Source organism: Lipophrys pholis (assembly GCF_963383615.2).
Source record: "Lipophrys pholis genome assembly, chromosome: 9".
In the NCBI taxonomy this organism is placed as follows: domain Eukaryota; kingdom Metazoa; phylum Chordata; class Actinopteri; order Blenniiformes; family Blenniidae; genus Lipophrys; species Lipophrys pholis.
Window position 1 is genome coordinate 25,745,582 of NC_137639.1, and position 14,549 is coordinate 25,760,130.

The 14,549-nt window shown below is 42.9% G+C and overlaps 2 protein-coding genes across 3 annotated transcripts; both read right to left on the bottom strand.

Moving 5' to 3' along the window:
* Positions 1 to 311: 311 nt before the first annotated feature.
* colq (collagen-like tail subunit (single strand of homotrimer) of asymmetric acetylcholinesterase) lies at positions 312 to 7,025 on the bottom strand. Its single transcript, XM_080471200.1, has 17 exons — positions 6,667 to 7,025; positions 6,032 to 6,141; positions 5,683 to 5,790; positions 4,405 to 4,449; positions 4,254 to 4,280; positions 3,319 to 3,390; positions 3,063 to 3,125; positions 2,935 to 2,961; positions 2,820 to 2,864; positions 2,700 to 2,735; positions 2,527 to 2,607; positions 2,232 to 2,328; positions 1,700 to 1,830; positions 1,030 to 1,149; positions 809 to 950; positions 598 to 700; positions 312 to 515 (listed from the first exon to the last, which is right to left on the bottom strand). The coding sequence occupies exons 1-17, from the start codon at positions 6,761 to 6,763 to the stop codon at positions 446 to 448; spliced, it is 1,374 nt and encodes a 457-aa protein (XP_080327326.1). The 5' UTR covers positions 6,764 to 7,025; the 3' UTR covers positions 312 to 445.
* A 1,105-nt stretch (positions 7,026 to 8,130) lies between these two features.
* hacl1 (2-hydroxyacyl-CoA lyase 1) lies at positions 8,131 to 14,539 on the bottom strand. 2 transcript variants are annotated; one of them, XM_080472310.1, is made up of 17 exons: positions 14,379 to 14,534; positions 14,106 to 14,210; positions 13,971 to 14,011; positions 13,801 to 13,881; positions 13,644 to 13,716; positions 13,492 to 13,569; positions 13,318 to 13,412; positions 13,096 to 13,208; positions 12,873 to 13,008; positions 12,564 to 12,669; positions 12,259 to 12,342; positions 12,008 to 12,109; positions 11,537 to 11,691; positions 10,353 to 10,511; positions 10,167 to 10,274; positions 9,905 to 10,091; positions 8,131 to 8,411 (listed from the first exon to the last, which is right to left on the bottom strand). In XM_080472310.1, exons 1-17 carry the CDS (start codon positions 14,427 to 14,429, stop codon positions 8,379 to 8,381), a joined length of 1,707 nt encoding a protein of 568 aa, XP_080328436.1. In that variant the 5' UTR covers positions 14,430 to 14,534; the 3' UTR covers positions 8,131 to 8,378. The 2 variants fall into 2 exon arrangements, with proteins under 2 accessions (XP_080328436.1, XP_080328435.1); XM_080472309.1 differs by having other exon boundaries at positions 13,644 to 13,881; positions 14,379 to 14,539.
* Between the last annotated feature and the right edge of the window lie 10 nt (positions 14,540 to 14,549).

Here is a 14,549-nt window from a genome sequence, read left to right on the forward strand (position 1 = left end):
GCCAGCGGCTGCTCCTCCGGAAATTCTCCCACTGGCACCTGATCGAGTCTCTGCATCGTTGTCACACAGCTGCTGCATTCAGAGGCTGGTTCCGGTCCAGTCAGCAGCCCAGTGGAAATCCCGCTCGTTAAGACGGAGTGCAGTTGTTCTGTGCATTTTCTACGCTTGGATTTTCCCCTTCGGCGCCTGACTCTGTAACTCCAGGGAGCTGTGTGGCATCTCAGCAGCAACACACGAGTTCTACGTACGTGTGTATATATAAATATATATATATATGTGTGTGGGTGTGTGTAAGTTTTCTTCATTTTTTTCTGCCTCTTCCTTTCAGAGTCTCTTTCTTGGAGCATTTTTGTTCTCTTTTTTTTGTTTTTTGCATGAAATTATTCCTGTTATGTGTCAAGCAAACAAGACGCAGATGATCCTGCTGCACCATCCAGACTCCTCCTCAAGTGAAGTACTTGCAATTTGTAGAGTCGATAGCGCAGTACGGCGTGCACCTGAGGCGACCGTATGACCTGCAAAGTGGAAAAACGCCCTTAATCATTGTTTCAGCTCCATCTTTTGTCTCCATGTACGATCGATATTTACGATTCTTACCCCGGAAGATATGAATTACACGTCTGATATCCAAAGTCTTTGCCGTCACACTCCTCGGCCCCCTCGTAGCGGTATCCGTCTCCACAGTAGGCATGTTTACACTCTGGGGTAACAGGAGACCGCAGTGGTGTGAGAGTCATGTTCTATGTGCACAGCAGAGTACAACTTATGGATCTATTTAAAAACAATCCAACACAGACACATGACTTACTGACGCAGCCGTCTGTGACGACTCTGTTTCTGTCGTCGCACTCTTCCCCTGTGGTGATCTGCACGATCCCATCGCCGCAGTAGCCCTCGTCATCAGGTGCATTTTCCATGGACTGGAAGGGAGTCAGCTGGAATGGGAATGTCTGAAACAAAGTTTTGAAGGATGTAAGCAAAACGGTGAATGATTTTTAAAACAAAGGTTTTTGCAACATGCAGTGATACCTGGATGGGTAGCCAGCCATCGACGTCTTTGAAGTAGAGAGATCTCTGGTCTTTTCGGAATGCGAGAGCATTATCTGTGTGAAGACGCTCTAGCTCCTCCTCATTGCTCACCACAAAGATCTGAATGAAAGGTAGAAATATGAGGAACGGAGCATCAATATTTAATATCACAGCAAGAAGCATCTTTTCTCAAAACTTTAAATGCAATGAAGCAAGGGTTCCTGAATAATACTAATACTAGGAGCAATTTAGACTAAAATAAGGAGAGGCTAAATAATGATACGCACCAAAATATGGAATTTCCAGGCAATCAGTTCAGTTAGAATGTGCAAAACTGACCAACATGTGACATTCGTGCACGATCCATAGCTTGCAAATGTTCCGAAAGGAGTTACAAATTTGTAAAGGGTCTAACATTATGTTTTCACATCCAATTTATAAAAAAAGCACCATAGACATTTGATTAACATTAGTAAAACAAACAATAATAATAGTAGATGTAAATCTGGATGATGTTTAAATTACACATTGTAATTTTTCTTTTAAATGGATTTTAAAAGAAACCCTTATTAGTAACGTGCTGTATGCTTCTGGCTCATACTCCCACACCGAAAATCACTGCTGTCACGTATTCTGTAATCTGACTGCAGCCGTGCTGAGAATCCCTCACCGCTGGTACTTTGGGGTAGTTTCCTGTAGACTGATAGTCATCAAACTGAGAACCACCGAACGAGCCGCAGTTACACTTTCCAGGAGGTCCTGGAGGACCACGAGCGCCTTTTGTTCCAACCATGTAGAGCCCTAAACATGCACACAGAGAAGAAAAATGACAAGTCTTACTTAAAGATTTAGTATGCATAAGTTAATGTTGTTATGGTAAAATCAGCTTCATTGTCACAGAAATGTGATCAGAATAACAATTAGCCCTTTAAAGACGTGGTGACGTAATGTTTGTGGGGAAGCGTGCCATCTGGGAGTCCATTTTAGCCACATTATGTCATGATGAGAGCATCCTGTTTCAGCCCGGGAGGTTAAATTACTCCGGTGCTAAATAAGACGACCGGACTTACACTCCTTTAAAATGTGCTTTCTTTTGCTGACTTTGGTGCTTGTGTTCCTGCTCACTGGCTGCAGAGCTTCTCACACGCTATGTTCAAATGCATAATTCAACCACAAATGTGATTTGAGTTAAGGGATCTGACCTGTGGCAGGTGATCCAGGTGGTCCAGGGTGTCCTGGGGATCCCTGTGGTCCTGCTGGGCCCATTGGACCGATGATTCCCGGATCCCCTTTTACTCCCTGAAATACAATCAAAATAATATCTGATTAAAAACATTTCACTTAATATGGGCAGGAAACTTTGAGTTTCACTGCTTTGCTCTACCTTATGCATGAAACCTCTTCATATAGTTTGCAAGCATCGCCATATAAAACATGCTTAATTTTTATGTTTCTGCTGTCAAACTTGTGTAACTCTCCAATTCCACAGCTCCCCACCTGCTTGCCTCTCTTCCCCGGTCGGCCGGTGGGTCCCCTGTTTCCTGAGGTTCCAGGTTCTCCTTTTGGACCCATTTCACCCTGCGGGACAAACCAAATAATTTCAGTCATCAAAAACATTGCATTAACTTGTGGAATACTATTCAGAGACAACACAGAAGCCATGAACTTACTTTTTGTCCAAGCATTCCTGGGAATCCCATTGCACCCTGCAGGTGAAGAAAAGTTCATCAAAATACTAAGCATGAATTTCATATCGTGTTTGTGCAAAACTGCAGATACCATCTGCCCACCTTGTCTCCTTTCAATCCATTCTCTCCACGGTCACCCCGAGAACCCTGGAGAATCACAAATCTTTAGTCTCAAAACAGATAATTGTTAATAAAAGATATCAGAACAGTTCCATACCTTCTCCCCTTTGTATCCGGGTAAACCCTACAGTCAAAGATTTGAAAAAGGAACCAAAAGTGAAACAAAACTAATTCATGAACTGACATAATTCAATGTGTGAGTGAAGCTTATAGCTCAGATCATACCCTCGGTCCAATTGGTCCTCTGGCTCCAGGCAAACCCATCAAGCCTGGGTCACCTTTTTCACCCTGAAACAGAGAAGAACGGTAAAGTTAAGCTGAATGAGACCATTTGTTTTTAAACATATTTAAAAGAGAATTTGAACTTGGAAGGTTTATGATTTTGTCCAGATACAAAACACATGTAAATGTATTGACACACTCCTACACTCTATTCTTGTTCGTGACAAACGATCTACATGATGAGATCTGACTTACTCACTTTGGCCCCACTTGGTCCAGGCCATCCAGCTGGTCCGGGCTTCCCGGGAAGTCCAGGAGGCCCGGTCCGACCCTGAGAGGAGACATCAGTTTGAACATGCACCGACATCCAGAAATACCTTACAAAAGACTAATAAAACGGCTGCTGCAACAGCTGAAGGAGCAGTTAGCTCTTTATAAAATCAAGGTCCCTGGTGCCTGCTTGCTTTGCACATAACAAAGGAGAAAACTAAGTACGGTATTTGCTGCATTAGCTGACAGCCGGCTCACTACAGTATATATATATATCACACACCGCTGCACATGTAGCGGAAAAATGGCCTTAACGAGCCCTGTCACTTTGCTCTATTTAATTAAATGATGGTCTGTATATAGAACAGGAGTCTGTGCTTGTGGGAAATAAAATGATTAATGACCTGGCTGAAGCACTAAGCTAAATTGCACTGCAGTGCTGCAAAGCTGCTCAGTCAGGCCGCCGGCCGGCGAAGCTCTCCCACCGGACCGCTTCCACCGCTCCATCGCAGCGACCGATCACTCACGAGGTCTCCTCTATTCTACCTGTGCTTATCAAAACCTGAGTCATCAGTAAGCCGCGCACATCGTGGAGTGAGGGTCAATGACAGGGACGTCTGATGCTGGAAGGAGATGAGAAGGAAATGTGCCTCCTTGATATTAGAAGTGAGACCAACAGCATGTCAAGTCCTTGGTCCAGAAAAAAAAAAAAAAAAAACAGCCTCTCTCAGCAGCCCTGTGCCTCTTTGCTTTCTGTCAATGCGTCTGCTCTGCCTCCTGTCAAGGTTGTGCTTGTTCACAATTTCTTGATGGCAACGTACACAACGAGGCCCCGGCAGCACTGTGACTTGCAACGGGCGGGTGGAGCCACTGTATCTCGTTTTTGAGTAAATCAAGTTAGGAGTGATTAATGGAGACGCTCACCTTTTGCCCAGGTCGTCCGATTTCTCCCTGGACACAGATGCGGAGGAGGAAGGAGTCAATTAATACACTTGCTTTTTTTTTTTTTTTCATTCGGTCAATTGAATTTGAGCTTTTCAAAAGAAAAAAAAAAAAAAAACTTCAGTCAACTTACCTTTTCTCCTTTAGGCCCTCCTATCCCAGGTAGTCCAGGTGGACCCTAATAAAGAGAAAATATAAACGTCCACAATATGCTCATAAATCCCATAGATAATCACCTCAATCATCTGCCCATAACATCCCAACACAAAGTCATTTTCCTGCTGAAGCCAGCCGCTGAAGTTTCAATTAACTAAACGCCATTGATTTAGAAAGCCTCTTGTGGGTCTCTCGCTAAACTGAATGCTGCTGCAGTCCAACTGTTTGTAAGTCAGTGGATGTGGGTTCTGCTGATAAAACATTAGTCCGACTCAAACAAATTGTCTTTGTTTCTTCCATCAGCAGAGAATACAAACACATGGGCACAAGCATGCGTTGGTAATCCCTGGAATTTACGCGACACAGTACGCCTTTCCAAGCAGACCGTCGCTCTTCGAACTGTTTCTGAGAATGATGTGTGGCACACTGGCAGGCAGTGGAAAAAGGCTATTTGTGTCCCGGCTAAATGTAGAGCGATAATGGACTGCTGTGTTGCATAGGAAAGAGAAATCCCCATCTCCTGCCCTGCAGGAACTATCAGGTTGGAAAGGAGATGGGATCGAGACGTCGCCGGAGCACTAATTCTCAACACCTTGAAGCCGGAGACGTTAACATGAAAGCAGTGAAACCGGAAGAGCCGAGCTGTGAGAGACGGGTTGGAATAGTATCGACACAACGTCCAGCATTTGTAGCATATGATAATGATATTTGAGATAATCATGATGTTTTTGTTGTTTTGTTTTTAGGCTAAACTCTTTGAGATACATTTGAGGTGCCGTTTTATTTTAACAACAAAAAAAAAAAAGTTACAACCACACTGTGGCCAAACAGAACCAAAGGGATGAAGACTACAGAGTGAGAGTACTATCAAGTGGAGTCACAAGAGATGACAGATAAGGACTAAAGCCTCTTTTCCACTGCACATTATGGTACGGGACAGGTTTTCGTGTGTTTCCACTGCCAAACATTGTGGATGGTACCGAAAGTACAAAACCCAACTGTTCACCATTTTTTTTTCACCCTTCTATTAGGGTCCCCAGCACTACAGAACAGGTCCGATAATGAGGAGCAAAACGCAGCCGTCGGCTGATTGGTCGGTGATTTTTGTCTCTCTCAACAAGCCCGCAATATTTAAATATCTCAACAGAGTTGGGTCTGGTTACGCTTTGCTTTACCGTTCCATTCCGTTCCGTCACATTCTGTGCAGTGGAATCGAGGCTTCTGCCTGAAGATTTAGAGGAGGTTTGTTTCTCACCTGAGGACCTGGGGGACCAGCTGGCCCCAGAGGGCCCCGCACGCACGAAGAACCCTTTTCCTGATTGCCCAACGCAGATTCGCCCCCATCGTCTGTAATACCTTCACTCTGGAAATAAACACATGAATTAGGACTTAATAGTTTCCAATTAAAAACATAATTCCAAGAGTGTAAATTTTAAGATTGTCGTCAAAGTTTTATCGATCAAAAATGCTCCATAGTCTGATCGTCTTAACCAACAGGTTTTGGGGTCAAAGGTCTGTGTGAATCAGAGGTCCTTTGGACAAAACCCAAGGACACATCAACAGTCAGATATTCCACAAAAGAAAGTCACATGACTTGAACTCACATGAGCGTGGCGGCGCCAAAGTGAAGGCGGCGGAGGAAACAGCGGGGGTGGAGGTGGACTCAGTAAACAGCACGGGTTGAATCTCTTCTGCTGCTCCTGGGATCTGAGAGCTGCGCGAGGCATGCATGCAGTCACAAAATATACTGGGAGTCAAAGTTAGGGAAAGACAGACGCGAGAGGTCACGTGTTGTTTTGACTTTTGCACCGGCTGAATAGGGAACCCTGACCTCATTGTCAACGTGAGAAGCGAAACACCAACGCATCCATTAAAACCTGGACAAACCGACAACGTTGCAGGACGCGGGAGCAGCACAGGCAACGGGGAAACAGGTGCACAATATCAAATCGTGACACCCGTCCAGTAGGATTCCTCGAGCTGGACACAGATATGAAGTGCCTGTGCCTCTGACTGAAAAACCAGAGCTGGTCTCTGCTATTTATAGCGGCATTTCCAGTCTACCTCATGGGCAACAAGAAAATATAAACATGCATACTGTATTAAGAGGAGCCAAAGCTTGATATTTAGAAGCCATGCCCCCACAGTCCAACCCCCTCAACACCTGTCCCTGCATAGTACTGTATGTCCAGTACCCTGCAGACACATGCAAGCTCAGAATGACCATAAACACTCTCACCTGCTGGGAATGGAAGAAAGCTGTCCAGAAAGGAGGACTGAGCCAGGCCGTGGCAGAACCACAGTGGCAGATACAGTCCAAGTGTTAGAAGAGTCATGCTGCTTCCTGATAGTTGGCTGACTTTAAATCTGAGCCACAGCAGCCCCTCACACGCTGCCCGTTCCTCTCCCTCTCTGCTCGCCGTCTTTCCCTCTGCTCCCCTCCCTCTCCGCTCCCTCCGCTCCGTCTCCTTTACGCCCTCACAAGAGGGTACGCTGACCAATACCCATTAAATCTTTCCTCCGCATCAGTGTGCGCTAAAATTACAGGAGACAGCCCGCCAGCTGCCTCTGGTGCCAATATTAGATCTCCACTACTGTAGGGGGGGAGCCTTTTGTTGTTTTCACTCCTCCGGGGAAAATGAGCGGAGAACGAACTCACAAAGCAATTCTCTGCAGGACATTCAAATGGGACCGTGCACGGAGGTTTTTAAGTGCATCCTTTGGTAATTTAGGTTTGTCTGATTGTTTTGATCCATTTTTTTTTACTTCTTAGAAATTAACCCTTTCTAAAGAAGTACTTTATTCTTTTAAATAGTTTATTTCAAACAGATAAAAGTGGATTATTTACAGTGAAGTACAGTTTTTGGTCATATTTCTAAGAAGACAATAATTTTGGCTTGTAAGTCTTCAAAGTTTTCAAATATTTCACAAGATGAAATGATTTTGTTCGGAAAGGAATCAAGAATCTTTTGAGGGTGTGAAGATGTTTCAGCAATCATTGGAAAGACTTCATCAGATCTTCCTGATTTCCTCTCAATAAATAGCTGGAATTTGGCAATCACTGAAAATAATCATGTATACAAAGACCTGGATGACAGAGTTTACAGACATCAGATATTTTTCCTAACTTTACTCCAAAATGACCACAAATACATTTTTGGAAATATAGAAAAAGTATAAAAATAACTGATGACACTGTATTCTATTTTTGAGCATCTGTATATGGATTCATATACGTTGCATTCTACAACTGAAAGTAAACATTTGCATTCCACACATTAGATGTAAAACATAAAACAGCGCTGTAGTTTAGTATTAAAAGTGTTCGTACAGATTGAACACACAGAATCTCCTCGTTCAGGTCTGCAGGAAACGCCATAACTCATGACAAATACTCAAACTAATGAGAGTAAATGGTTTTTTTGCATGTGTTAATGCCTTAAAGTTATGACCTCGTGGAATTAAAAGCTCTGAAAATGAACAATCCAGAAAAGCTACATTTCAGTAATGATTTGATCAAAAAATATAAGTTTTTATTTTACCATTCTTAAAACTTGAAAAGTGATATTCTAATCAGTTATGCACCTTCCTTTCTTCAGTTAACAGTTATTGTTTATGGTTCACGGCTCTCAAAATGCAGGAATTCTCTATTTTCCTTGTTTGTTTTCATTTGTCGAAAGCAAATCAAGACAAAGCCAGATGTATAAAGTCATGAAATGTATTGGCTATTTATTGACATTACTACAACAATCAAGGCAAAAAATCATTCAAGCTGCTTATAACTGCAGCCCAACTTCTATATATTTTGTTAACATTTGCAGTACATTGTGTAAAAATTTATTTTTACTGTCTAGTTATAATTATTTCATGGAAATAAATCACATAAATTGAAAAGCAGCTTCATGTTACGAGTTTCCAGAAGAAAACCGTCACTGTTGCTGTGGATGACGTCTACAGGTTGGAGCGTGTGAGCCAAGGAAACTCCTGCAAAGACACACAGCACAGCTTTGGATTAGATCATATATGCAGTACGAGGGGAGGATAGAACTATTTACCCTAATGTGCCCCAGAGTGAGAATTTTCTGCTTCAACTTAACATTTTTGGAAAACACCAGAACAATTCAGATAAAGGAGCATTTCTGCCGGCTGCAGACTGCACTGACACGGAGCTCTACACCGTGGACACAGTCCTCAATACAACCTTCAAGCATGTCGGCGAAGGGTTGCGTGGATACATTCAACATAAACACAGAGGGCCAAGCTTTCTAATTATGGGAGCCCTGAAATAGAAAGGTCGGGTTGGTGTGAGATGGAGGGATTGTGAGTGGAATACAAAAAGTTCTGCGGCGCACCTGGACAGGAAGGATTAAAGCTCAGCGAGGCACGTCAGTCACACACAAGGATCAAACATGAGTCGAGTAAACACCAAGCCGTTTGCTGCCCGTCTCCTCTGTGACATTCAACATTGTTCGCTTTCAAGTTCACATCGGTGACACATCGGGCAAAAACACCAGAAGCCTTGGGCCATTGATATGTTTGAAACTGTTCCCCCATCTGTTTTACTCCGGGTCACAAAGACAGAAAATAGGTTGCGAGACAAAACCTAGAACATATGAAATAAGAGTAATACTGCACAGTTATGTTGTGGTAAGCATTCTCACCTATAGCAGGAGGGGTGCTAAATTTAATTAATCCGTATAGAAGACAGATGGATGGATGGATGGATAATGCCAGTCCTTGGCTGTCTGGCTTACATCAGTGTGCACGCACAGCAAATGTAATAAAGGTACAAACATCTGGAACATCAGGATGTGCTTCTGTGGTGGTCTGAGTTGTAGTTCTATGCCTCGCCACCAGGTGGGGTTTTCTAAGTGAACTGTATCTTCAATTCAGTGTCACTAATGTTCAGTATTCACAGCCACAGGATCAGTGCTACAAGTGTTCACTTTCCTCCATTCGGTCATCATCATGTTCAAGACGTGCAGGTAAATATAAAGACATTTTCCTTTTCTACAGTTTCTATGAAAATTAGAAGAATCCAATTCAAATGATCTATTCTGACATGGGGCGGTAACCTTGTTGGAGTATATCAGCATACAAATAATTATTTTGAATATCAATACTAAAACTGAATGAAAAACAACCAAATGTATACCAATCAGCCATAACATTAGGAACACCTGCCTGATTTTGTGAAGGTCCAGTTTTTCGCTGCACATCTCACATGACAAACACAACACTGCAAATTATTTGACACTTTCCAAAATTTTAAATCTTATTTTTCGCCATTAGAGAATTTTTGGCTTGTTTTAAAAGTTATTTACTTATTTTCAGTTCTTGATTTCACAGTTGGACAGATAATTTAACTAGTCTTGTGTTTCGATCTATTCTCCCATGATATCTAATGAGTGTCTTGCGGCATCAACTTCCTACTGGCCTGTACAGTCCTGAATATACTCCTAGAAGTTGGGAGTTACCTGCTGTTTCCTGTCTGATGAAGGATCAATGAGCACATTGAGTAGACTCGGCTTGTCCCAGTCGCTCAGGCTGCGCTGTAAGGCGTCACGCAGCTCCTCCACCGTCCTCACCAGGTAGCCCTGGCCTCCAAACGCAGTCATGACCTCATTGTAGCGGGCCTCTGGTAGCAGTGACACAGGAGGAGCTCTGAGAGGAACCAAATCAAACCACCATGATGAATCGAATCTATCAAAGTGATTTACCCAGTAATGTATAACTCACATTGCCGTCAGATCTCCCATCTGTGACATTTCTTTCCACGTCTGAGAATCCATTCCACTGTATATTCCATTATTGTTGACCACAATGATGACAATAGGCAGCTTATACCTATTAAAAACAACCAATAAAAATGAAAAAATTGGATGGATTATGGAGTTGAGCTGAGGAGAGAGAAACTCAGCCAACCTGCACATGGTTTCCACTTCCATGCCAGAAAATCCAAAAGCGCTGTCTCCTTCCACACAGACCACCCGCCGACCTCTGTCTGCACTCTTTTCCACAGCAGCTGCTGCTATCGCAAACCCGAGGCCGACTCCCATCGTTCCAAAGGTGCCCGCGTCCAACCTGCACAGCATCGGCAGCAGTTAACAGCAATCTGATCATCACACTTTGAGACACGATTTGAGCAAATTCCTAATGAGGTAAATTCTCTGAATTATTCTATCTGAACATAACGGTCCTCACATATGTAACATGGACGTCCCCAAGTGGGATTAAAATATTAGGTGGACCACTTGCTTGCATCAGTAACCTGGCAACTTGTATTTGAGTTGAACTAAATTGATTTTTACTCCCTATCACTATAAAGAAATACACACACAATAAAGGGTTTAAAAAAGGGCCTGTTTTACCTCTATTGGGTTGGACAAAACTATTAAAAAGAAGGTATATTAACCTATAAATAATGACAGTTGCTATTTTTTCCTAAGTAAGAGTAAATTACTTTTAACCTTTTCGGCGCATACTAAAATTGCTTTCATCTTTGAAGTGCAATGTGGAACATTCTTTGCCTTTCACTTCACATGCTGCACCATTTCTGTTCACAAACTCCCTGTATGGAGTCGATACACACGCAATTTTGCCGGTACGTGTGGACTTTCTCCTACAGTCTTTCTAGGTGCGCGAGTGTCACCGTCTTTGTTTGTCTTGCGACGTCCTTCCCCCATAGACAGCTGGAATCGACACCAGCCACCATAAAGTTAAGCTGGATTAATTGCTACAGAAGATGGACTGATGCTACAATGGGTCTCAGTATTGTGTTACGTCTGCTAAGCTTACTAGAGTGGTACGACCCACTGGGGCCAATTTATAAGAAGAAATTGATCTCATTGAAAAAACTGCAGTTTTGTCCTTTGTCATTTCCCATGGGCCATATATATTTGATAACCCTGTATTATTATCTGAAGCTTCTCTTCGTCAACCCTATCACACTTATCCCACATTCCTGTTGATAAACTAGGCGATGTCCAATCCTAAGGTTGGTATTGCCTCCAATGTGACTAACAATGTAAAGTCCCCAAAGCACATTTTCCATTCACATTACTGGCACTGCTGAGAGTTGTGTGTTAAATCCTTCCTTCCTGCCTCACCTGTGCCGGGGCAGGTAGTTGTTCAACATCGTGCGCCCGATGTCCATGGTGTTGGCACCCTCGCTGACGATGACGCAGTCCTGCGGCAGCAGCTGCGATATGTGATGAAACACCATGTAGTAGCTCATTGGCACTTTTACCTCAAGAGCAAGAGCCTGGTGAAGAAAAAGAAAGAAGCTTAGAAACAAAAGCAAAAACACATTCATTCATCGAAATGGGTTATTTCATTCTTCTGCAAAAACAATTTTACAAGTTTCACAACTATTAAAGTGTCAATTTTGAATGAAAGGTGCAGAAAGATCTGTTTTTCTTTTAAATGTTATCTGCTCATTTTAAATAAATTCAAAACAAGAACCGGTGCGCAACAAAAAATAAATAAGTATACACAACACATCATCTAAATGGAATGCAATTATATTGAAGTCATCATAGCAAGTAGCACAAACTTCATGTAAAAGCATTCTGTGTTACCTTTGATGCATTCGCATTGGAAACAATCTTCTCCTTTAATGTGCTCCACCACTCTGTGTTTGAGGGATATTGCCAGCCGTCCTTTTGGACACATTTGAGAAGCTGAAAAGATACAAAATATTTTGAAGAATGTTCATCAGGTTTAAAAAGTAACAATGACAAAAAACCGCAAACAGGACGGGTTAGTTAAAGTGTAACTTAAAGGATTAAAAGAGAAAACAGAAGGCTTTGCAGAGGTGACAATAAAGTACCTGGTTGACAATAGCGTTGACGTCTCCCAGGAGAGAAACGGCTGGCCTCACATTGTTGCCCATCTCCTCGGCACAAAGGTCAACCTGCAAACAAGGCAGAGGTGTTTCTTTTCTTTTTTATTGAACTAACATTAGCAGCAGAACAACAATGCAATGCTGGAGATTTGCCAAATTCATTTTAAACAAAGTGCTCCCATCATAACTGAAACAATAAAATAAATATACTTTTTATAGCTGCGATCATGAGGATCTGCACAATATTTAAGAAGATTTGAAAGGCAAAACCCGGGAATCATAAAACCCACCTGAATGACCTTCACATTTGGGTTAAATCTCGGCGGCAGACCAAAGTGCAGAATCCAGTTGAGTCGGGCCCCAAGCAGAAGCACGACGTCAGCCTGGAGGAGAGCTCTTAGACCAAAGACAAGACCACAAGGAATGTTAAAACACAAGGCTGAGAATAAAGCAAAATAAAGTACTGCAACAGCACACACCTATTACTACTGTACAAAACTTTACATTCATATATGAGTTACCATTCAGTCAGATAATATCAGAGATTACTTTATCCAATTTGAAATATTAGCAATTCCTTGCCATAAAGTGGTGCAGACCTGGAGCGAGCAGCCGCGACACAGTTGGGATGATCATCTGGCAGGACACCTTTCCCCATGGGCGTGGGCAGAAACGGCAGACCGGACATCGCCACAAACTCTCTGAGCGCAGCCTCAGCTCTGCCATAGGCGGCTCCTGTTGGGCAGCATCATCAATCCTGTCATCCTGAGCCATCCATTGAACCACACTTATTAAGGTGTAATAATGTTCGTGTTATATTACCTTTTCCAACAATTACCAAGGGTGATTTTGCTGCTTTCAGCACAGACATGGCTGCTGTGACTGCATCGTGGTCAGCCACACCCACTGGTGGAGGAGGACAGCAGGACACTTCCCTGGAGGAGAGACATGCTTCCATAAAAGGCTTTACAGTTTAATATAAACAAGTGATCTTATCAGAAATATTTTATCATATTGAAAAATGATGCAAGGATGTCAACAAACCTGACTTTGCTCCTGTCCACTTTAGCATTGACCATGTCCCCTGCGACATCCACATAACAAGCACCTGGACGTCCATATATGCTTGTCCTTACAGCCTGTTGGCAGCAAAAGTTTTCTAAGTATAAAGTAATATAATACAAATCTATAGGACACGTCGCCAAGATGTTTTGTCACCTTCTCGATCACTGTGGGAATGGCTTCTAGACTGCTGGGCCTCGCGGAGAACTTGCTATACAGTCGGCACGCCTCCACCTGGTAAAGCAATAACACAGCGTTAATGTGATGAAACATCATTAGACACAAATCTCCCTGAAGGCAAGTATTACTTGAGGGAACTCCTGAAAAGCGCCTGCTGTCTCCTGATTCCTGTCCGAGGACCCTCCGACAACTACCACTGGCCTGCAAAATAAAAACTCCACACACTTCAGCAGGAAGATAAGCAGGAGCCCACATGAATGACCCAACAGTATGACAATATCATACCAGCAGTTCTCATTTGCATTTGCCATTCCACCCAGAGCATGAATGAGTCCTGGTCCAGACACGACCAGGCAGGCACCCGGCCTGGATTCAGATAATCACAAGACATAAATGACTGATAAAATACATATTTATTTATCTAACAAATCTATTGAGTGATTTGATGTTTTTACCTCCCAGTAAGATATCCAATGGCAGAGGCTGCATAGCAGGCCTGAAGAGTGACACAATTTAACAGATCAGAGTATAACAGTGTGTCTTTATTGACCCAGAGGTCAGTGGGAATGAAACAAAGATTAATGTTTTACCGCTTGTTCGTTGCGCATTCCCACATATTTGATGCCAGCAGCCTGGGCGGCCATGGCCACCTCAATAACAGGGACCCCCACAATCCCAAACATGTAGTCCACCTTCTGCAGGGACACACGATAGTTTTACTGAACTTATTCAGAATGTGCAAAGTTAACAGAGAATATAAGCATCAAAACTTTATCATCCACGGTAACGCAACACATGAACTTTGACACACATTTCAAGCAAGTCCGCGTTTTTCAAGGTAAAATGTTTACAAAATGTGTTACCTGAGCTTTCAGTGACTCAGCAATCAGCTGAGCTCCTGTCACTTCGTCCATGGTTCAGTCGGAACAAGCAGAAACAAATGGTTGGATATTTAAAAAGCTGCAGTTTGTTTTCTTGTGTGACACTCTGGCTGTATCCACATGGACCCGCCCCTCTTCAAATCACTTCCGCGT

Bases quoted from the DNA above. Each gene is read 5' to 3' on its own strand.
- hacl1 (XM_080472309.1), bottom strand. From the start codon at position 14,429: ATGGACGAAGTGACAGGAGCTCAGCTGATTGCTGAGTCACTGAAAGCT. The intron at 13,413-13,491 runs GTGACAAAACAT...TGCTGCCAACAG, and splicing joins TTCCCACAGTGATCGAGAAG to GCTGTAAGGACAAGCATATA. The intron at 13,209-13,317 runs GTTTGTTGACAT...TCTCTCCTCCAG, and splicing joins GTGGACAGGAGCAAAGTCAG to GGAAGTGTCCTGCTGTCCTC.
- colq (XM_080471200.1), bottom strand. From the start codon at position 6,763: ATGACTCTTCTAACACTTGGACTGTATCTGCCACTGTGGTTCTGCCAC. The intron at 4,450-5,682 runs GTGAGAAACAAA...TCTCTTTATTAG, and splicing joins CTGGTCCCCCAGGTCCTCAG to GGTCCACCTGGACTACCTGG. The intron at 701-808 runs GTAAGTCATGTG...CTGTTACCCCAG, and splicing joins CGTCACAGACGGCTGCGTCA to AGTGTAAACATGCCTACTGT.